General features: G+C 52.1%; 1 protein-coding gene across 1 annotated transcript; it reads right to left on the bottom strand.

Moving 5' to 3' along the window:
- Window positions 1-1858: 1858 nt before the first annotated feature.
- LOC103307157 (phospholipase A2 inhibitor gamma subunit B-like) lies at window positions 1859-5720 on the bottom strand. The gene is made up of 5 exons (XM_024113953.3): window positions 5578-5720; window positions 4975-5091; window positions 3578-3730; window positions 3081-3221; window positions 1859-2209 (listed from the first exon to the last, which is right to left on the bottom strand). Exons 1-5 carry the CDS (start codon window positions 5624-5626, stop codon window positions 1995-1997), a joined length of 675 nt encoding a protein of 224 aa, XP_023969721.2. The 5' UTR covers window positions 5627-5720; the 3' UTR covers window positions 1859-1994.
- Between the last annotated feature and the right edge of the window lie 16893 nt (window positions 5721-22613).

Below are 22613 nucleotides of genomic sequence, written 5' to 3'. Positions count from 1 at the left end.
GGGTTGGGGTGGAACAGGGGCAGGGGCTATGGGGAAGAGGCGGAGCAGGGGCGGGGGCAGCTTTCCTGGGTGGCTCAGCTGGGGGATCGGGCTGGCTGCTGGAGCAATTTCCTGGTGCCCTACACAGCTGCGTAGTTTGCGCACGGGTAAGGACAGCCCTGCACAAAGGGCTCTGATTAACTGCGGCCCTGCTAAAGGACAGACTGAAACGGAGCAGGGGGACTCGGGGAGTGGGGCTAAGGCGAGACGGACGTGTTGCAGCACCCCAGAGCATCCTATGCGTCTGACCATGATACAGGCTCTCTGGGAATGTCCCCTTCTTATCGCCAGGCCCCAGAATCCCACAGGACATCCCCACGGCTCCGCTACTGATCCCTGGCTCCAGCACGTGTTACGTACCATGGCTCCTTTGACAGGTCCCAAAGCGTTTGCACCCCCGCTGGAGGCTGAACTGACGTTCTCCTGTGTCGCTCCCAGCCTGGGCGTGCCAAAGTGGGAATTTTCTTAATGGTTTGTCTGAAGCCTGTGTGTGCCTCAGTTTACCCTGCGCGTTGCACCAGTATCTAGGTGGTGGGACAAGGGTGTGTGATTGTGCAGAGTTCCCTAGAGGGCAGGTGTGACTGCCATGTTCTCTAGCTGCCTGGGCCCAGACTCTGTATCCTGGCAACAGATGGCCGGGGCCCATCCTCGGCAAGTGCCAGCCAGAGGAGCTGGGAACAGAGGAAGGTGGAGGCCGGGTGACCCAGCATGGAGGAGGGGTACCTGGGTGTTACTGAGGGTGGGCTGCTGGAAGCTGAGTGGTCTCCTGGTTTGGGAATCGTGGGGGGGGGGGCTCTGGGTCCCCCTGAGATGGACTTTGCTGAACCTTCCTGTTTACTGTGCTAACAAGCTCTGTTCTGCACTGTATTCCCGACAACTAATAACCCGTTTGTGTCACATGCTGGCTGAGGGTCACTGCTGACTGCGAAGTTGGGGTACATGGCCACTTTTGGGGGGCGGGTACGGCTTCCCCAGTATCCCATTCAGGGGCACTCCCTGCGGGGAGCTCGTGGTGTGAACAGGGGGCTGAGCGGGCCGAGGTCAGAGGCTGGCCCTGGTGAGAGTCTGGCCCGAGGGGGTCACTGCAGGAGGGGCCTGTCTGAACTTTATTCCAAGCGGTTCCAGAGCCCCCAGCCTGGTGCCCGGGACACGGTGCTGCCTAATTCCCCACTGGGGTCTTTCTGAGCCTGATCTCAGGGCACCGAACGGCTTCCATAGGAGGCGAGATTAAAAATATTGGGGCCGTTCAGCTTGGCAAAGAGACGACTCAGTGGGGATGCAACAGAGGGCTAGAAAATTATGCCATGGGGTGGAGAAACTGACTAGCCAACTGCTATTTCCCCTGTCTCACAGCACCAGAACCAGGGGTCACCCAATGAAATGAACAGGCAGCAGGTTTCATACAAAGAAGAGGCCGTGCTTTTTCCCACAATACACAATGAACCTGCGGAACTCATTGCCAGGGGATTTGGTGATGGGCAAAAATATAAGGGGGTTCAAAAAAGAACTAGATAAATTCCTGGAGGATAGGGCCATCAATGGTTATTAGCCAAGATGGTCAGGGGGACAGCCCCATGCTCTGGGTGTCCCTAAACCTCTGACTGCCAGAAGCCGGGAGGAGAAGTCAGGAGTGGGTCTGTCTTAAATTACTGTGTTCTGTGCACTGCCCCTGAAGTTCTGGTTGTGCCACTGTCGGGGACATGACACTGGACTAACTGTGGCTGGTCTTAAATTCTTAACAGGCTTCTTGATGGCACCACCCAAGAGAATCACATTTTTCCCCATTTAAATAAATAAATCCAAAGAGTTTGGTCTCAGGTTTGTTTTATTCAGTGCAACAACATCAAGGGGATGTGAGTTCGTGCGGGAGCCGAGAACCCCTGCAGGGGAGAGGGCCTAACGCAGGCTGCAGGCTGGATTTGAGTGCAGTGTTGCCTGTTGCACTGGGTGGAGAATCAGGAGAGAAGCTTCAACAGGAGGAGCCCAGCGAGGGCCGGGAGGAGGAGCCCGGCTGGTCCCGGAGCCACACCCACCGTGCCGGAGGCCACTGTGCATTTGTTTGTGGTTAGATTCGAACTGATCCCTGCGACGGCTGACAAACCCACGTTTAGGTGGAGGCACATGGACTCGGAAACGCAGCCCTTCATGACCATCTGCGTTGGGCTTCCAACTGCGTGGGAGAGGGGAGGGGACGCAGGTGATTGTCAGGGGAGCAGCTCCATTCCTCTAGCTGGAGCAGGACACAACAGAATCCCCCTCCTCAGCGCCCCATCCAAACTCCCCTCCCCCTCAGCCTCCATCTACCCATTTGCTCTGATCCCCCCCAGCCTGTCTGGCCCTGGATGGCCATCCCCTCTGACGCAGACTCACTGTGTGTCCTTGACCAAGTCACTTGCAGCCCCAATCTAGAGCCCACCGACAATACCTGGATTGGATGAGGCCTGTATTAGACCAACAGTTCATCTACAAAGCAGCAACTCAGTGCTGGTGGTAGCTGTGGGATCTCTAAAACAGGTGGTTTTGTAGTGAGTTAAGGCAACATAATGGGACTGCACAAAACTAGTGTCAGTTCCCAGCCCTACCACAGCCTTCCTGTGTGACCTTGGGCGAGTCACGGCACTGCTCAGTGTCCCATCTCTTAAATGGAGAGAATGATCCCCGCTATGCCTACAGAGATTGCAGGCTCTTTGGGGCACAGACTATATCTCCCTATGAGTTTTTAGTGCCCAGCACAGGATGGGACCCTTAACTTCGTTGTGGGTCTGTGCAGTGCCCAGTGTGATGGGGGCTCCCAGGACTAAATCAGTCCCTAGCTTAGAGACTAAACAACAGACAATGGATGGGAGGAGCACCAGAGGAACAGGGAGGGGGAGACACTGGCCCAAGGTCACACCGGGGGCCAGCACTGGGAACAGAACCCAGGTGTCCTGATCTGCAGCTGATAACTTTACCTAGCAGCCCCCACCCAGCGTCTCGCTTCTGCCCCACGGGGGGAAAACAGTGAAGGAAAAATAATCCGAGAATAAATGAAGAGAAGTTACCAATTGTTACAATCCCAATGGCATCAATACATTGGGTCTCGACTCCCGTACACTCTATGGTCTCTTCAAGGCAGTGTTCAGTGGTCAGAGCGAGGCAGCCAAGGCAGCGCCGGCCGTTGGGTTTGGTGTCAGCCGGGGGCACTGGGAAGAAGTGGAGCAAACGCAGTCAGCTCGGGGGACGAGCCCCAGGAGGCGTCGGGGCAGGGAGAGCAGCTGGGGGCTGCACAGCTCAGCCCTGGGTGCCCCCTGCAGGGGGAGCTGTAGCTCCGGGGACACTGGGGGCAGCAGGGGCAGGGGAGAGGTTTGCAGCAGGGAGTGTTATTCCATGGGACGCCCCCTGCAGGGAGGGACGAGTATTCCCAGGGGCTCAGTACTACTTAATGGGGCGCCCCCTGCAGGGCGGGAGGATCAGTTTCAGGAAGTTAACGTGGGGTAGGTTCTGGGCATCAGGAGGTGCAGGGGGATGGAGGATAAGAGGCGGAGATGGGGAGATTTACGTGTAACATTGACTGTTCTGCAGGCGTCTCCCACGCAGCAGGTGATACTCGACCTTGATGTCACTTCATTCCCAAAATTCATAGAGATGAGACCGGCTTTACATTGGCTGGATGTCACGCAGCCCTTGAGAATGCTTTGGGTCTTAATTCCCACTGCACAGGAGGAAAAGACAGAGATTTATTCCCTTCCACTCCCACCCCAATGACACCCTCTTCACAACGACGGCCCTGTGCCATTAGCCTTTCTCTACCCTGGGGAAATGAGGCACAGGGAGGGGAAGCAACTTACCCAAGGTCCCGCAGGGCTAGACAAAGTTATTCCAGCACCTAAATCCAGTGCTTAGATCCTCCAGCTCCCCACTCCGCTGCTGCCTAACCCTGGGGGCCCTGGATCTCCGCTCCATAAAGTCCTTTAGTTACCAAAGTTTCTACCAGGGGGTACATGCAGGGCCACCAAAATCCTGACACCCGGTGTCCCGCTCACCCCTTAGCCACCCCACAGCGGGATTCACAAACTAAACGTTTCCCTGCTGATATCACCTGCAGGGCCTGATCCAGGGGACGCCCTCGGAGCACGCCCACCAGATCCGGCCCTGCACAAAGCCCAGCCAGGGAGGGTGTGTGGGGGGGGGGACAGGGGGTTGCGTCCCATATACCCAAGAGACAATTGGATGTGGGGGAATCAGGTTCCAGGGAATGTTTAACTATTTCATACAATGTGGGGCGGCTTCAACAGGGGAGACCGAGAGACCCACCCTGAGGCCACAGGGCCAGACACGACCGTAGGAGGGTAGAGACCTGGGCTGAAGTCCCCAGCCTGATTCGGGCCGAGTGGGATTTGAACTTGACTCCCCCATGGCCTAGCTGAGCGCCCAGCTACTGGGGTCTTAGGGCAGCCCCTCCTCCACCGCTGTCATTGGCAAGGAAGGGCTGACCCGGTCCAGACTCCCTGATATTTACAATGGCTTTGCTACCAAAAATGTCTGAGACGCTTTCTTACAGCGAACTCGTTCTGTTCAGTTCATCGCAGCCATGTCCCGTTGGTGGTATTCTTCCTAGCACCTCTTCTTCTTCACACGGTCCGGGTGTCTGCCTTTACTGACGGCACGTCAACCTGTCGCCAGGACAGTGTTTGAACTGGCCAAGCTGCAAACCCTGTGACTGCCTGGGCCTTTCATTTGAGAACCGCTGCTTGCAATGCTGAGTTTAAGCCCCATTGGGAGGTAGCCCACAGGGTCTGGCATAGAACCCAGGAGTCCGGGCTCCCAGCCATTGCCTGTTTGAACCCAGCCACCCCACTCCCATCCCATCCCAGGGGAAGGTGTAGAACAGAACCCAGGAGTCCTGGCTCCCTAGCCTGCTCCCTGACCCAGGTTGTTAGGGTCCATCTCACCTACCCACTATGACTTCGGTAAGAACGAAGGCACAAGAGTCTTCCCCAGCGGCGCAGGCCTGCATGCTGCCCGTGCAGTTGTTCCCTGGTCCATCGCAAACCTCACACTGCAGACAGGACCCTGGAGAAGAAGAGAGAACATGAGGGTCTAGATTTGTCCCTTCCTTGCACCCTCACTTTCTCTTGAATTTTATTGGGGATCTGACCCCATTGACACCAATGAGCTACAGTCCTTTAACCCCAGCTGGGGATCGTGCAGAAATGCCTTTCATATTGTCTTGAGCTCATGTTAGTGAAGTTCAGATCTGCCTTTCAGACAAACTCGTGGGGAAAATCCCCCTTCAGGAATATCCTTGGCCTCTGGCCAGCTCTGAAACATGCCCAGTCAGGACACGGTTCTAGTGATCTAAAGAATAAATCTTTCCTCCCATTTCCAGCCCTCTCTTCCTCGGACGTTGGCACTCTGACACTCCTAGCTGAGCCCCCGTTATTCAGTGGCTGCTTTTCGGTTACGTTCAGTAACAGTTTTACCTGGCAGGCGGCTCTGAGCGGTTGGTACGTTGGAGAAGTTAGGAAATCAGCCCCTGTAGGAATAGACTCCACTCACCCGTAGCCAGGAGAGCAGCGAGGATGCAGATGGCAAGAGAAGCCTCCATGGTGATGGGGAAGCAGTAGATCGGCGCTGGGGTCTCAGATGCAGCCAATTCTCTGGCTGGGGGATTGATCACAGATGGGCTGAACTGAGATCAGAAGAGAGATTGCACATGCATGATCCAGTCGACAGGGGTGTGGAACCACTGAGCCGTTTGCCACAGTTCTGAAGTAGCCCCACATCTGACCCCTTGGTGGCTGGTACGTTCATGGCACCCACACAGATAAGTCAGAGAGAAACCTGAAATGCTCCTGCTGGAAGGTTGCAGCATAAGGTGACCTGTCTCTGGGCATCCAGAACAATCACCCACAAGAACACAAACAAGAGAGACAAAGCAGGCTGCTCCCTAAACAGTGGGAAACAAAGCAGGCAGCTCCCCATGGCAGTAAGAGACAACTCAGCCCACCTTGTTCTAGGCTGGTTCTCTGCAGGCTGCCTCTGGTCCCACACTTCCCTGCAGAGCCCCCAAGACTGCCAGCAGGACCAGGAAGACCCCCTCCCTCCCCCCTTAAAGTGATAGCGTGCCATTGCAAACAGTCCTCAATATAAAACATCCATTAACAGTTATATGGTGGAGGAGTAGGGCTGGGAGCCAGGACTCCTGGGTTCTATCCTTAGCTCTGGGAGGAGAGTGGGGTCTAGTGGATAGAGCAGGAGGGACAGGGAGCCAGGACTCCTGGGTTCTGCCGGCAGTTCCAGGAGGAGAGTAGGGTCTAGTGGGTTAAAGCAGGGTAACTGGGAGCCAGGACTCCCCGAGTCTATCCCTGGCTGCAGAAGGGGAGTAGGGTCTTGTGGTTAGAGCACAAGCAGATCAGAGGGTATCACTTACCAAATGCTCCTTAGAGTAAACTTTGCCTGGGTGAAGTCAGTGGCTAATTCTGCAGAGTGGAAAAGCTGTGCCCGTCTCTCCCTGTTTCCTCTAACACCAGGGCTGTCCCTGGCTCTCTTTCTCTTTTTATAGAAGGGCTCAGGTACCTGCAGTGATGCAATATAGAAACTTTAACGGATCTGCACGCTTTAGAGTCTGTACGTTCCTGGTCCCTTCGCCAGCCCTGCACGTTGGACGTCTGTGCACATTGACAAATTCTCCTCCCTTCCTGCTGGGAAATCAAATTAGGGGAATGAGTGAAAGCAACTCCCCTTGGAAGGCTTGGGGTGACGACGAGGGGTAGCCAATCACATGCCTGCAGGACTCCTGGGTTCTGTTCCTGATGACATCTAGATTAAGGGCAGGACTCCTGCATCCTACTCCTGTCCTTGGGGAAGCGGGCTCCAGTGGTTAGGGAAGTGGGGGTGGGAGCCAGGACGCCTGGGTTCTATAGAGTGGAAAGTGGGGCACAGTTGAGTAGGGTTTCCTGGGCCTTGGAAATCTGGGTTTCATAAGGACATGGGGTCTAGTGGGTTAATGCAGGTGGAAGGGGGCCTGCAGGTCAGGACTCCTGGGTTCCATAGAGAAGGGAGGGGATTGTCAGGTTGTCAGGACTCCTGGGTTCTCTCCCCAGCTCTGGGGAGGGAGTGGGGGCTAGTGGGTTAGAGCAGGGGGCTAGGAGCAAGGACTCTGGGGTCCTGTTCTCAGCAGGGAGCAGGGTTTTGTGGGTTTGACTCTCAATCTTTCCAGACGACTGTTCCCCTTGCAGGACTCTGATTTGTTTTGCGTACCCCCAAGTTTCCCCTCACTTAAAAACGACTTGCTCACACAATCAGCCATAAAAATACCAAAGCGTCACAGCCGCACTATTACTGACAAATTGCTGACTTTCTCATTTTTACCGTATAAATATAAATACTGCACATGCATTTCATTGGATAGTCTAGAGAGAAGTATGAACAAGTCAGTCTCTTATGAAATGTTAGTTCGTACTGATTTCGCTAATGCTTTTTATGTGGCCTATTGTAAAACTAGGCAAATGTCTAGATGAGCTGATGGACCCCCTGGAAGACCTCCACATACCCCCAGGGGTACACAGATCCTTGGTTGAGAATAACTGGATTAGAGAAAAGTCAGCAATTTTTCAGTCAAAATGTGCTGTGACTTTCGGTTTTTTACTTCTGCTTTTGTAAGCAAGTTGTTTTTTAAGTGAGGGTACCCAAGAGAAATCAGACTCCGGACAGGGGTACAGTCGTCTGGAAAGGTTGAGAGCCACTGGGTTAGATCGGGGCTTCAACCCAGGACTCCTGGCTTCTCTTCCCAGCCCCAGCAATCACTCCATGTCCTTTGTTAAATCACAGGACCCGTCTCTCCTTTTCATTGTAAACATTATAACGATATTGCCAGCCTCCACCAGATCTCGTAATCGTAATAACCTTTGCAGAGTTCTTGGTACCTTGCAGTGCTGGGCATGGGGAGGGCTAAAGCTCTGAGGGTGTTTTTGTTCTTTTCCCTCCTTTGTTCCATTGACACTCACGTTCAGCCCCGTTTAAACACAGAGTGGAAGAGAGGGAGCTGGGCATGAAGAAGAGCTAGGGACACCATCCCTGCCCGTTCTGGCTAATAGCCATTGATGGACCTGTCCTCCATGAATTTATCTAGCTCCCTTTTGAACCCAGTTATAGTATTGGCCTTCACAACACCTCCTGGCAAGGAGTTCCAGAGGTTGACAGTGCGTTGTGTGAAGAAATACTTTCCTGTGTTTGTTTTAAACCTGCGACCTATTAATTTCATTTGGTGGCCCCTTGTTCTTGTGTTATGAGAAGGAGTAAATGACACTTCCTTATTTACTTTCTCCACACCACTCATGATTTTATAGACCTCTGTCATAACCCCGCTTAGTCGTCTCTTTTCCAAGCTGAAAAGTCCTAGCCTCTTTAATCTCTCCTCATATGGAAGCCGTTCCAGACCCCTAATCATTTTTGTTGCCCTTCTCTGAACCTTTTCCAACTCCAATATATCTTTTTTGATGCGACCACATCTGCACACAGTATTCGAGGTGTGGGCGTACCATGGATTTATATAGAGGCAATATGATATTTTCTGTCTTATTATCTATCCCTTTCTTGATGATTCCCAACATTCTGTTCGCTTTTTTGACGGCCACTGCCCATTGAGTGGAGGTTTTCAGAGAACTGTCCACAATGACTGCAAGATCTCTTTCTTGAGGGGTAACAGCTAATTTAGACCCCATCATTGTATGATGGCCTCATGTCCCATTCCCTGCCCCTCTGTGCCAGCTGGTCCCCCCACCCTGGGGTCAGATGAGAGTCGGCGCCCCCTATAGGAGAACATAAGAATGGCCATACTGGGTTAGACCAATGATCCATCAAGCCCAGTATCCTGTCTTCCGACAGTGGCCAATGCCAGGTGCCCCAGAGGGAATGAACAGAACAGGGAATCATCAAGTGATCCATCCCATCACCCATTCCCAGCTCCAGCAAACAGAGGCTAGGGACACCATCCCTGCCCATCCTGGCTAATAGCCACTGATGGACCTATCCTCCATGAACTTATCTAGTTCTTTTTTTAACCCTATTATAGTCTTGGCCTTCACAACATCCGCTGGCAAGGAGTTCCACAGGTTGACCGTCCATTGTGTGAAAAATACTTCCTTTTATTTGTGTTAAACCTGCTGCCTATTCATTTCATTTGGTGACCCCTAGTTCTTGTGTTATGAGAAGGAGTAAATAACACTTCCTTATTCACTATCACCGCACCCTTCAACATTTTAGAGACCTCTATCATATCCCCTCTCAGTCGTCTCTTTTCCAAGCTGAACAGTCCCAGTCTCTTTAATCTCTCCTCATACAGAAGCTGTTCCATCCCTCTCCTCATTTTTGTTGCTCTTCTCTGTACATTTTCCAATTCCAATAGATCTTTTTTTCAGATGGGGTGACCAGATCTGCACACAGTATTCGAGGTGTGGGCGTACCATGGATTTATACAGAGGCAATATGATATTTTCTCTCTTATTATTTATCCCTTTCTTGATGATTCCCAACATTCTGTTCACTTTTTTGACGGCCGCTGCCCATTGAGTGGAGGTTTTCAGAGAACTGTCCACACTGACTCCAAGAGCGATCTTGAGTGGTAACAGCTAATTTAGACCCCATCATTTCGTATGTATAGCTGGGATCATATTTTCCAATAGGCATTACTTTGCATTTACTTTCCTTTATCAGTTTTGGAGCCTTCATACAAGAACTAATAACTTTAACTGGTAAATAACATTCATGTAGAATATTTGCTCAATATCATTATCCTTACGTCGTCACACCAATCCCCCTCAAACACCCAAATACTTGGTTATTTTCATGTATATTACCTTTTGGAAAATTATAAGCAAGCAAATATACGCACTTTTAATTATTATATCTCAATTCTCATGAAAAAGTTATGAAGTAAAGCAGTTGAGTTTTCCCGCAAACATTCTTCTAAAACATGGAATAACTAATGAATTAGAGAAGTTTGTTCTGGCACTAGTTTAAAAAAAAGGAAAACAAAAAGCTTTAAAAGTGATAATTGGAAAGAAATGATTACAATAGATTGGCCAACACGGGTTTTCCATCCGCTCTACAACATTGGAAAGTGTATTTCCAGTAGATAACAATGTTATCGCCTTTTTCCGGTGGCGATGTGTTTTCTTTTCTTATGAAGTTACTCAGTAACTAGAAATAAAGTCTTAAACATTGTAATCTATTTATACAATGGATCTGATAATTCCCCAGCACAAATGAAACACCCTCCTGTTCAAGGAACTCAAGGTGTAAAGATTCAAAACAACAAATTGATAAATTGAACTTGTATTTACGAAGGACTGATCTAAAAGCCGGTTTTAGCCTCTGGAAGCTGTTCAGTTTTATAATGTCCTATAGGAATCCGGAGTATGGATCTGCAGTGACCCAGCTGGGTGATTCTCAACGTGCCTTAAGGAAAATACAATCTGACACGAGACGTCTTAAATGTTATCAAGAAATTTTGCCCTCTAAACAATGTCATATCTAGGGCACACTCAGATATTAAAGAAGTTGGGAAAGAGACCTGTTCCCAGGCTGTAACAACCTGGTACGATTAAGAGCCTTCCAGGAACTGTGAAAAAGTCCCAGGGTCCCTAGAATAACTTCAGAAAGCAAACATTTGTATTTGCTGATGGAGACACCGAGGTACAGACAATAACACCCTCTGGTTTCCATCAGGAGCGACTGAAACGTCTCAGGGCAGCACCGACGGTGACACTGGAAATAAAACTGCCCGGCTTTGTGGGGGAGACTCCTGGAGTTCAGCTCTCACCAGGTCCCTTCTCTGGGCCAAGGCTGCCCAGGACCTGCCCTCCCCCGGCTCCCATCCCACCCGCGGGAACCGAGGAGCTATTTCCCCACAGGAAGGGCTTTGAGTGCCCGCTGGTGCCAGGGCTGCGAGCGCTGCTGCTGGCTGCGGGGGCTGGCGGGGGGGCTAATGGGCACCCAGGCTCTCAACCGCCCAGCCGGAGGGGGCATGTGGGGATCTCGTTATACCCGCTCTGCTCAGGGTGGGGGCGGACAGAGCCACGCAGACAGTTCCCCCCTCCCCCTCCCGGCCACGGAGCAGCCCACACAGCCGGGGATTTACATTTCCCACCATGGGCCGCGCGTGAACCCCTCATTCGGGGATGTTATCACTCAGCCCCACCCGTTCCTCCTAAGGTCCTGCCCCTGCCCTGCCCCTTCTGTCCCCACCCTCTCCAAAGCCCTGAGCCCCCCACCGCAGCTGGAGGACCCCACCCCAGCTGCCCTGAGTGCCGGCTCACCAGCCAGCCCAGGCCACAGGCTGCCCTGAGTATGATTTTCGACTGGAACATCTGGTCAAAAAGGGACCCTGGCGGCTCTGGTCAGCACCACCTACCGGGCCGTTAAAAGTCCGGTCAGCAGCGCAGCGGGGCTAAGGCAGGCTAGTCCCTGCCTGTCCTTGCTCTGCACTGCACCCGGGAAGCAGAAAGCAGGTCTGGCCCCTAGGTGGGGGGGCCTGGGGCTCCGCACGCTGCCACCACCCCGAGCCCCAACCCCCTGCCTTAGCCCTGAGCCCCCCCAATGCAGAGCCCCCTCCTGCACCCCAATCCCCTCATTCCCAGCCCCACCCCAGAGCCCCCAGCCGGAGCCCTCACCCCCTCCCACACCCCAATTCCTTGCCTGAGCCTGGAGCCCCCTCCCACACCCTGAACCCCTTGGCCCCACCCCCCCAGCCTGGATGCTCCTCCTGCACCCCAACCCCCCCATCCCCATCCTGTTCCTGCAACGTAACTCCCTCCCAGACCCTGCACCCCACACCCTGAGCCCCAGGATGAGAATGCAGAAAAAGCGTGAAAAACGGGGTGGGGGGGAGATAAGAGAGAATGTTCCCCCCCGAGGAATTTGAAGCTGAGCACCGGGCCCCACTAACTCTAAATCCCCCACTGTGCAGTAGGGTGACGATACACCCCCGTTCTCCGGGGCCAGTCCCCAGGCGAGGTCCTGTGTCCCTGGACAAACACCGTCCCCAGGAGAGTCACGTTGGCGCTATCTCAATGTATCAAGAACTTGCTTCGCTACAGCCCTAAAACACCTCCGTGCCTGGGGAAAGCACACAGCTGCGTGGAGCGATTTGAAGCGTCTGCTTCTAAAGCCAGCTCCATTCAGATCTGAGACGGACGCAGCAGTCGAGTTACTGCAGGGGAAATGCCCGAATGTGACCATTGGCGAGGAGGCGCTGTCGGATGGAGTCCCTCGGTTAAAGGAGTTTGTGATGGTGGGAAACTGTGTGGCTGGAATGACACCACTACAGCGATCACAGTACGTGGCCAATGGGATGAAGCAATCAAACATCTCAGGCAATCCTCAGTGTCACACGCAGAATGTAGCCTCTGCCCGCCTGGCCGTAATGCTTCAGTGCAGAGGGTGTTTTCTGCCCTGAATGACTCTGTGCCCAGCAGAACAATCCGGATCCGAGGCTGAAACGCCGGAAAGCCATTCTCAGGGCCTGGACAAACTGCACTTTGCCCCGTCTTGAGTTCTTCAACCAACCGAGCAAGAACATTACAATTCCAGAACAGATGCATTCATCAGAGAAATGCAGCTATTAATCCAGCCAGCTACCCCAGTGCTGCCAGCATCGGGAACACCGGTGAGTACAATTTCTTGTGTGTGTCCAGGGGTGGGAGTTCTCCATCTATAGACGATTTCTGTCCCCTAGACATTTTGGGGGAGCTGTGAAAAATTAAGAGGGACTTTTTTTGAATTACTGTCCATATAAACTGTATAAAATCATTTTGTCTGTAGTTTTTCAATGCACCACTAGGCGGTGAATGTCATTTCTGTTAATGACCATTTAAATCAGAGGTTCCCAAAGTGGGCAATACCGCCCCCTGGGGGGCTCTGGAACGATTCAGGGGGGCAGTAGTAGCCTCGGGTGCAATTGGGGGGCGTTGAATAAAAATAAGGGGGCGGTGGAAGCATAAAGAAAGAATATAAGAAAATTTTGAAAAACCGTTCGTACATGTTTCATCTGTTGTGTAACATAGAGTTAAAGTTGTACTGATTACTTTATTTTCCAAATAAATTCACAAATTATAACCGATCAGGTGTCAAGTCCGCCAACAGCTCTTAACAAGCAAGTGTTGGCAGGCGAGCGTGTCGCGCATTGTCGGGAAGTCCAGCATGCATCGGCAGGAATATGTGCGTGTAATGACTTGTTTACAATACGATACTATAAATAGGCGACATGTATGAAATCTAATTTAGATTGTTTCTTAATTGTGTAAAAAGCAGTTAACAATAGTGCAATAAGTATTTCAAATTTTTTATTCATATTCAATACCTTCGATCTTTACGGATTACGGATCACATACAAAGCAAATTGTATTATTGTTGTTTCAATAAAACAGCAATTTACACGTGAGTATTTTTATACATTTTCTTACATATCTACCGTACGTTTCTGTGTCTCTAGTGCTTACTAATAATAAAATCGTAGCAGGCTTGTGTCGGTACAGTACTATTTGAAGTGTACAGTCAATCTATTTGTCATATTTTTTATTACAATATTAACGAAAACGGGAATGAAATCTTAAAAAAACTGTTAACTATTAACATTTATATCTATCGAATCATCTGTGTTAATTGGTAAATAAGGTGTGTGTTAATAAGGAACAATTATTTAAATAAGGGCAAACTAAATTAAAACTATTAACTGATTTTTAATTGCATATTGATTATTTTTTAAATTAATTATTTCTTGATAAATTTAGTTTGATATTTGACAATTTAATATCAAATACATATATCTAATGCTGAGCAAAGAACAAAACCCAGTTTATTAGTTTCATTAGTATTTTAGTTTGGGTGTCTTTTGCCATCTTATGCAAAAACCACTGTATACCTGATGTCATGGGCGATATTCTAATAACACATCTTTCTTTACTATATTGTAGGACATAGGTAGAAATATAGATACATAAAAAAACGCAAATTTGTCACTGCATCTTTCTGTTTGTTCGCTTAAAGAAGGTAGATTTCCAGGGGGGCGCTGAGTAATTTTTTTTCTGAAAAGGGGGCGGTAGGCCAAATAAGTTTGGGAACCTCTGATTTAAATGATTTACTCCTGGGGGAATTCTGCACCAAAACATTAAAAGTTCTGCGCACAATATAGTAAACTTCTTTAAAATTCCGCATATGTTATCTGTCAAAAGAACACAGTATAATCCCACCAGTTTCAATGATTTTGGTAATTTATTTCAAAATACGTGTCAACAAGTAAGTCTGAAAAAGTACAGACAACGAAAAAGATTCGGGAAATGTTCTTTGACAAATAGATTTCTTACTAGGCATATTAATACAGCAGTCTGAGTGATCATTCATTTAAACTACAATACAGAACCGTATTTCCTGCACCCCTCAGAAGCAGTGCAAAGGCTGTGGGGAGTCCGGGGTAATGGAGGAGCTGAGGGAGAGGGAAGGAGCTTGGGAGTGAACATGAAGGGTTGTTAGGTGCGGCCGGGAGAAATATGGAACAGGTTTTTTCAGGGGGGGCGGGCAGGGATTGTTAGGGAGTTGGGGAACCTGCCTCATGCAGACCCTGGCTGACTCCTGGCCTCTCCCTTTCAGTCAGGCACATCTGCCAATGGCCACACGTGTCCCTAAACCCCCTCCCCATTCCTATGTATCCCTTCACCCCCATTCAGCCACCCCCTCCCTGGCAACTGATGGCCAGGGCCCAGCTTCTGCACGAGGCAGCTGGAGAACAAAAATTCACAGGAGCCGAGAACCCCTGCAGGGGGAAGGGGAGAGGGGCTAACGCAGGCTGCAGGGGTGTATTTCAGTGCGGCGGCGCCGTTGCACCGGGTGGGGAATCAGGAGAGAAGTGTCAGCAGGAGGACCCCAGCGAGGGCCGGGAGGAGGAGCCCGGCTGCTCCTGGTGCCACGCCTGCAGCGTGGGAGGTTGTGCTTGCTGGAGCCGCGTCTCTTGCACCGGGGGTCGTGGCTGCTGGAGGCACGCCTGCCGCACCGGAGGCTGCTGTGCAGTTGGCCAGGACTAGATTTAAACCGATCCCTCCGATGGTCCTTAAACCCACTTCGAAGTGGGTGCACACGGACTCGGAAACGCACCCCTTCATGGCCATTGGCATTAGACTTCCATTTGCGTGTTTGGGGGAAAGCTGGTGATTGTCAGGGGAACAGCTTCACTCCTCCAGCTGGACTAAGACACAACAGCCTCCCCCTCTTCAGGGTCCCACCAAACTCCCCCACAGCCTCCATCTCCCCATCTGCTCTGCTTCCCCCCCTCCCAGCCTGTCTGGGCCTGGATGGCCTCCTGCTCCTCCTCTGCTCTGACGCAGACTCATTGTGTGACTGTAAACAAGTCACTTGCAGCCCTGATCTAGAGCCCACTAACAGCACCTGGATGGGATCAGGCCTGTATTAGCCCCATGGCTCATCTACAAAGCAGCAGCTCAGTGCTGGTGGCAGTAGTGGGATCTCTAAGCAGGGCGGCTTTGTAGTGAATTAAGGCACCATGATGAGACGCCGCAAAACTAAGTTCAGATCCCAGCTCTTCCATAGCCTTCCTGTGTCACCTTGGGCAAGTCACAGCACTGCTCCATGCCTCAGTTTCCCCACCTTTAAAATGGGGAGAATGAGCCTTCATTTGCCTGCTTAGATTGCAGGCTCTTTGGGGGCAGGGACTGTATCTCACTGGGAGCCCTTCAGCATCTGGCAGAAGAGGGGACCTCGATCTCAGTCAAAGGTCTGTGCAGCACCCAGCACAAGACGGGACCCTGATCTCAGTCAAAGGTCTGTGCAGCACCCAGCACAAGAAGGGACCCAAATCTTGGTCAGGGATCTGTCCAGTGCCTGGCACAACATGGGTTCCCAGGACTAAGCCAGGCCCTACCACAAGGAGTTTACAGACTGAACTATTGTCAGGCAATGGATGGAGAAGAACCAGAGGCACAGGGAGGGGAAGACACTGGCCTAAGGTCCCACTGGAGGCCAGCGCTGAGAACAGAACCAAGGTGTCCTGATCTGCAGCCGAAAACTTTACCTAGCAGCCCCCACCCAGCGTCTCGCTTCTGCCTTATGCGGGAGAGGGAAATCAAAGGAAAAATAACCCCAGAATAAATGAACAGAAGTTACCAATCATTGAAGTCCCAGCAATATCAATACATCGGGTATCAGCTCCAGTACATACTATGGTTTGCTCATTGCACTGACCAGCATTCAACGCATCGCAGGCTGGGCAGCGCTGGCCATTGGGTTTGGTGTCAGCCGGGGGCACTGGGAAGAAGCGGAGCAAACGCAGTCAGCTCGGGAGACGAGCCCCAGGCAGCGTCGGGGCAGGGAGAGCAGCTGGGGGCTGCACAGCTCAGCCCTGGGTGCCCCCTGCAGGGGGAGCTGTAGCTCTGGGGACACCGGGGGCAGCAGGGGCAGGGGAGAGGTTTGCAGCAGGGAGCCCTGGACCCCGCCCTGGGTGCGGTCAGCTGGGTTCACACCCTGGGGCAGCCTAGGGCCCCGCCCACTAAACTCCACCCAGCCAGGGGCTCAGTGTTATTCCATGGGGCGCCCCCTGCAGGGCGGGAGGACCAGTCTCAGGAAGTTTCCGTAGGGTAGGTTCCAGGCAGCAGGAGGCGAGGGGGATGGGGGAGGAGAGGTGGAAATAGGGAAATGTATCTGAAGTAGGGGGGGCAGCGTGCAGGCATCCCCCTGGCAGCAGGTGAAGCTCATCCTTGTCATTCTGTACCCAAAATTCATAGAGATGGGACTGCATTTACACTCGCTTGATATTGTACAGTCCGTGAGAATGATCTCCCTCTGCACAGGAGGAGAAGTCTGAGATTTGTTCCCCTTCCACTCCCACCTCATCACTGTCCTCTTCAGAACAACAGCCCTGTGCCATTAGCCTTCCTCTACCCATGGGGAAACTGAGGCATGGAGAGGGGACATGACTCAGCCATGCAATGCTGAGTCTAAGCCCCATTGGGAGGTATCCCATAGGGTCTGGCATAGAACCCAGGAGTCCTGGCTCCCAGCCATTGCCTGTTTGAACCCAGCCACCCCAGTCCCGTCCCAGAGGAAGGTGTAGAACAGAACCCAGGAGTCCTGGTTCCCCAGCCTGCTCCCTGACCCAGGTTGGTTAGGGTCCATCTCACCTACCCTGTATGCTGTCAGTAAGAAACATGCAACAAGAGTCTTGCTCAGCGGCGCAGGTCTGTATACTGCCCGTGCACCTGTTTCCTGCTCCAGCGCAAACCTCACACTGCAGACAGGTCCCTGGAGAAGGAGAGAGAACATGGGGGTCTAGATTCATCCCTCCCTTGCCCCCTCACTTTCTCTTGAATGTAACTGACCCCAGCTGCGGATCTGGCCCCATTGACACCATTGGAGCAACAGCGCATTGACCCCAACTGGGAATCATGATGTAGAAATGCCTTTTATATTGTCTTGAGCTCATGTTAGTGAAATTCAGATCTGCTGCCTTTCAGACAAACTCGTGGGGAAAATCCCCTTTCAGGAATATCCTTGGTCGCTGGCCAACTCTGAAACAATGTCCAGTCAGGACTCGGTTCTAGTGATTTAAACTGTAAATATTTCCTCCCATTTCCAAAATTGTTTCACTCGCTCTCACGGGCTGCTCCCTACGGCAGTGAGAGACAAATCACCCCACCTTGTTCTAGGCTGGTTCTTTGCAGACTGCCAGTGGTTCCACACTTCCCTGGAGAGCCCCCAAGACTGCCAGCAGGACCAGGAAACCCCAGCCCCCAAGTCACCCACTCTTAAAGCGATAGCTTGCCATTGCAAACAGTCCTCAATATAGAACATCCAGTAACATGATTAGGGTGGAGGAGTGGGGCTGGGAGCCAGGACTCCTGGGTTCTCTCCCCAGTTCCAGGAGGGGAGTGGGGTCTTGTGGGTTAAAGTAGGGTGCCTGGGAGACAGGACACTCAGGTTATTTTCTTGGCTTCAGAAGGAGAATTGGGTCTAGTGCTTAGAGTGGATGGGAGGGCTCGCACCCTGGACTCCGTGCTTCTATTCCTGGCTCCAAAAATGGAGTGGTTAGAGCTGGGGGGCTTGGAGCTCAGATTCCCAGGTTCTATCCTTGGCTTCAGAAAAGGAGTGATGTCTAGTGGTCAAAGCACCAACAGAGCAGAGGGTATCACTTACCAACTGCTCCATTGAGTAAAGAGTCTCTGGGGTGAAGTCGGTGGCTAATTCTGCACCCATCTCTGGCTGTTTCCTGTCACACCGGGGCTGTGTCTGTCTCTCTCCCTGGTTTTGGTAGAAGGGCTCATGTACCTGCTGTGCTGCAATACAGAAACGTGTACGGATTTGCTGCTTCATCGGGTAGAGTCTATAAGGGCACGTCTTCACTAGCAACGTTCACACGCTGCCCGTGCTTTAACGTGGCTTGTGTCGTCGCGGCGCAGCGCTTGGAGAGAGCTCTCCCAGCGCTATAGAAACCCCACCTCCACGAGGGGAAACTTGCAGCGCTCGGGGGGGGGAGGGTTTCACACCCCCAAGTGAGAAAGTGGCAGTGTTGACAAGCCGTAAATTTCTATTCCCATCGCTGGCCCCACCCACTCTTTGGGTACAATGACAAACTCTCCTCCCTTCCCGCCAGGAAATCGAATTAGAGGAATGAATGAAACCAGCTCCCCTTGGAAGGCTTGGGGTGGCAACGTGGGGCAGCGGGTCACAAGGGACAGGGCGGCAGGATTCCTGGATTCTGTTCCTGGTGCCATGTAGATTAAGGGCAGGACTGTTGGGTCCTGCTCCTATCCTTGGGCTGTTACATTGCAGGAAAGATCTGGACAATTTCGAGAAAGTCCAGAGAAGAGTAATAAAAATGATTAAAGGTCTAGAAAACATGACCTATAAGGGAAGATTATAAAAAGTGGGTTGTTTAGTCTGGAGAAGAGAAGACTGAGTGGGGACATGATAACAGTTTTCAAGTACGTAAAAGGTTGTTAGAAGGAGGAGGGAGAAAAATTGTTCTCATTAGCCTCTGAGGACAGGACAAGAAGCAATGGGCTTAAATTGCAGCAAGGGCAGTTTAGGTTGGACATTAGGAAAAACTTCCTAACTGTCAGGGTGGTTAAGCACTGGAATAAATTCCCTAGGGAGGTTGTGGAATCTCCATCATTGGGGATTTTTAAAAGCAGGTTGGACAAACACCTGTCAGGGATGGTCTAGATAATACTTAGTCCTGCCTTGAGTGCAGGGGACTGGACTAGATGACCCCAAGGTCCCTTCCACTTCTATGATTCTATGAGAAGCGGGATCCAGTGGTGAGAGAAGTGGGGGTGGGAGCCAGGATTCCTGGGTTCTATAGAGTGGAAAGTGGGACAGAGGAGAGTAGGGTTGGGGGGGCCTTGGAAATCTGGATTCCTGGGTTTCATAAGGACTTGGTGCCTAGTTAATACAGGAGGAAGAGGGCCTGCAGGTCAGGTCTCCTGGGTTTGATTGATGAGAGAATGCAGCCTAGTAGTTAAATCTGGTTGCCAGGATTCCTGCATTCTCCCCTAGCTCAGGGTAAGGTAGGGAGTCAAGTGGTTTAGAGGTGGCAGACAAGGAGCCAGGACTCCTGGGTTCTCTTCCCAGCTCTACCCATCACTCTGTGTCCTTGGGAAAGTCATAGGGCCTGTCTCTCCTTCTCATTTTATAAGTTATAACAATATTGCCAACCTCCACCAGCTCTCGTAATAACCTTCGCAAAGTTCTTGGTACCTCAAAGTGCTGGACCTGGGGAGGGATAAGCCCCGTTTAAATGCAGAGCGGAACGGCGGGACCTGGGCATGAAGAAGAACCAGGGCCCTCTAATGCAGTTGAGATTCTACCATTATGGCAAAAATCATTCCAGGGGCTTCCATCAATGACCTTGACAACAGCGCTGGTTTCAAGCTGGACTTATTTTGGGCTTATTCTCTGTGTCTCTTTCTCCTGTCCGTCAGCCCCAGCTCCCTCACACTGTCATAAATGTTATGCAAGAGTAGAGCTGGATTCCCGCCCCCAACCCTGAGGAAACGTCAGATTTTATCAGAAAAAAAAATAACCCTGAAAACCTCCAAAATCTGAAAATCGCAAAACTTTTGGCAGGAAATTGCAGGCAAAAGACATTCAGCCCAAAATGAAAATTATTCAAGCTGAAAATACAAAATAATGTTGGTTGAAAAGCGCTAAAACCTGGAAACGTTTTGGCTACAAACTGAACCATTATTGGTGTAAACATGAAGAATTTTCTACCTAAACCAGAAATGGTTTGAGCCCAAACTGTCAAAACAGAAACAGTTTTCAGCAAAAAAAAAAAAACCCAGGTGGAAAATGTATTGGTTTGGGCTGAAATCGGAACAAGTTTTTGGCCAGAAACTGTCAAAAACAAACCAATTTTTAACCAAAAAAACTCAAATGAAGAGAACATGGCCAAAAACTGGGGAAAAAACATAATTTTGGTGGAGGGGGGTTGACAAAAATGGAAAAAATTGGAGGAAAACAGGTCCCTGCTGTGAAATTTTTTGAGTTGAAAAACCTGATTTTCCATTAAAAAAACAAAACAAATTGTGATGGGAAATTTCCTCACAGCTCCACGTGGAAGTGCCGGGGGGCTGAGGCCCCTCACTGACACGTGGCACGGGGGTTGGGGGGGTGGCCCTCTCCCAGTACTAAAATAAAGGGGAAGGGTCGAAGACAAAGCAAGATCCTGAGACTGACAGGCCCCGGGGCCAATGGGGAGAGGCCAGCGCTCCAGGTTAGCCTGATTGACAGGGCGGGCAGGCCAGTGAGGGAGTCAGGAGTCTGGGTCCCATCCTCTGTGTGAGCTGGGGCTGGCTGAGGCAGGGTAGGGCAGAGTTAAGGGGAGAGCAGCAGCCCGAGCTGGGCTGGGGGCAGAGAAGGGGGAGCCGGGAGCTGGAGCAGCGCAGACCAGCCATGCCGATGGGGAGCCAGGGCCCAGCTGCAGAGGGAGCTGCGGGTGCGAAGCCAGAACAGCGGGCACCGGCCCTGCCACACATGCCACTGGCGCCGAGCGCAGCGAGCGGCTGGGTAGAGCTGGGGGTGGGGGGCTGGACAGAGGGCCCAGTGCAGGGAAAAGTCACCTGGCACGAGGCCTGGCAGACCGGACTTGACCCTGACCACGAGGCCGACACTGGGGAGAAGGGTCCTGCCCCCTAGTGCCTGAAGGCCTTGTCCAAGGCCCCATACAGGCACTGGGTTGCAGAGAGAGGCAACAGGTCCAGACCCAACCTTCCCTATGATGAGTGGCTGACACTGCAGTCTGCCCCAGGGTGCGGGGGCTAGCTGGTGACTGCCAGTAGCCTATGACTGAGGCGAGGTGGGGATAGGGGTTCCCCAGGGAGGGGAGACCCCGAGACTGAGGGATGTACGGCCAGGGGGCAGCACTCCAGATAACGGGGCACTGGAGTCCTGGGAGGGACACGTGGGCCAAGCAGCAGCGGGACACCAGCCTGCGGAGGGCGCTCCAGGGGCTGGAAATGCTAATTCCCAGAGACGACCAGCAGGAGGCGCCGCGGGGTGAGTCCTGCATTGCTACAGGGGCCAAATACAAACCAGCGTCGGCAGTTAACACAAGAGCATGAAGGTCAGACCCACCCTGAGCACAAAGGTCAGTGGCCAGGAGTGCTAAGATGTCACTCTACCATCGCAGACGACAGGAACGATGGATGCTCGCAGGCCCAGCAGGACAGGAGGCAACAGGACCAAGGACAGGTAGCTGCTTTTTCCCTGGCTGGCCTTCCTCGTGAAAACGGGGCTCCGAACAGCTACGTCGGCCTTCTCCCACTCTGGTCTTCTTTCCCCACGTCGCCCTGTGCGTGTGTACGTGCTCTGGAAGGACAGCCGATGGCGTGCAGGTAGGTAGCCCTACCCCGAAGACCAGAGCTGTTATGGACTTTGCCTACCTTATGGGCTAACAACCTAACCCTAAGCGGGTGTTACTAGCTGCCTCTCGGGCGGACAGCCCTGAGTGGCCGGGGAGATGGCCTTTTATAACCTCCCATTGCCGGGTAGATAGATGAGTTGGTCATGTGCTCTTAGCCTTTCCCGCCTTTTCTCCAAAGGGTGGCAATCTAGTGGACAAGAAGGGGAACAAACATGTCACGTTCACACCCACGTATGTCTTAGCTTGCAATTCACTCCTCGTTGGGCTGGGAGCTCATCCCCGGCCATGCTCTGTCCTGCCCTGGATTCCCTGCTAAGGTGGGGCAGAGAGCTGACGTCCTGGGTCCTGGCTGAAGGCGGCCAAGTACGGCCATTGGAGCCAGTGAGACTCACATCTCCAGCGCGGGAGCAGGGGGCTTTGCAATTCCACCTGGTCCAACATTAACCTTGGCCGAACTTTGACTGGCCACTCGGGTGGGAAAGGGGGAACTGCATCAGCAAAGCCCCTGCTCTCTCTGCTCTGCAGCAGCGCTGGCTGGAGGCCCCCCGGGTTCATTTGGAGATGCCGGCGTTGGCATTGTTGGAGCTGCTGGTGTCTGTCCAGTCCTGTTCCAAGGAAAGGCGTTTTCCCGCCCCACCCCTGTCGGGTGCCAGCGGATGCCCCA

Source organism: Chrysemys picta, chromosome 20 (genome assembly GCF_011386835.1).
Source record: "Chrysemys picta bellii isolate R12L10 chromosome 20, ASM1138683v2, whole genome shotgun sequence".
Lineage (NCBI taxonomy): Eukaryota > Metazoa > Chordata > Testudines > Emydidae > Chrysemys > Chrysemys picta.
The sequence above is the reverse complement of the archived record's forward strand: the minus strand, read 5'-3'. Positions and strand labels throughout refer to the sequence as shown.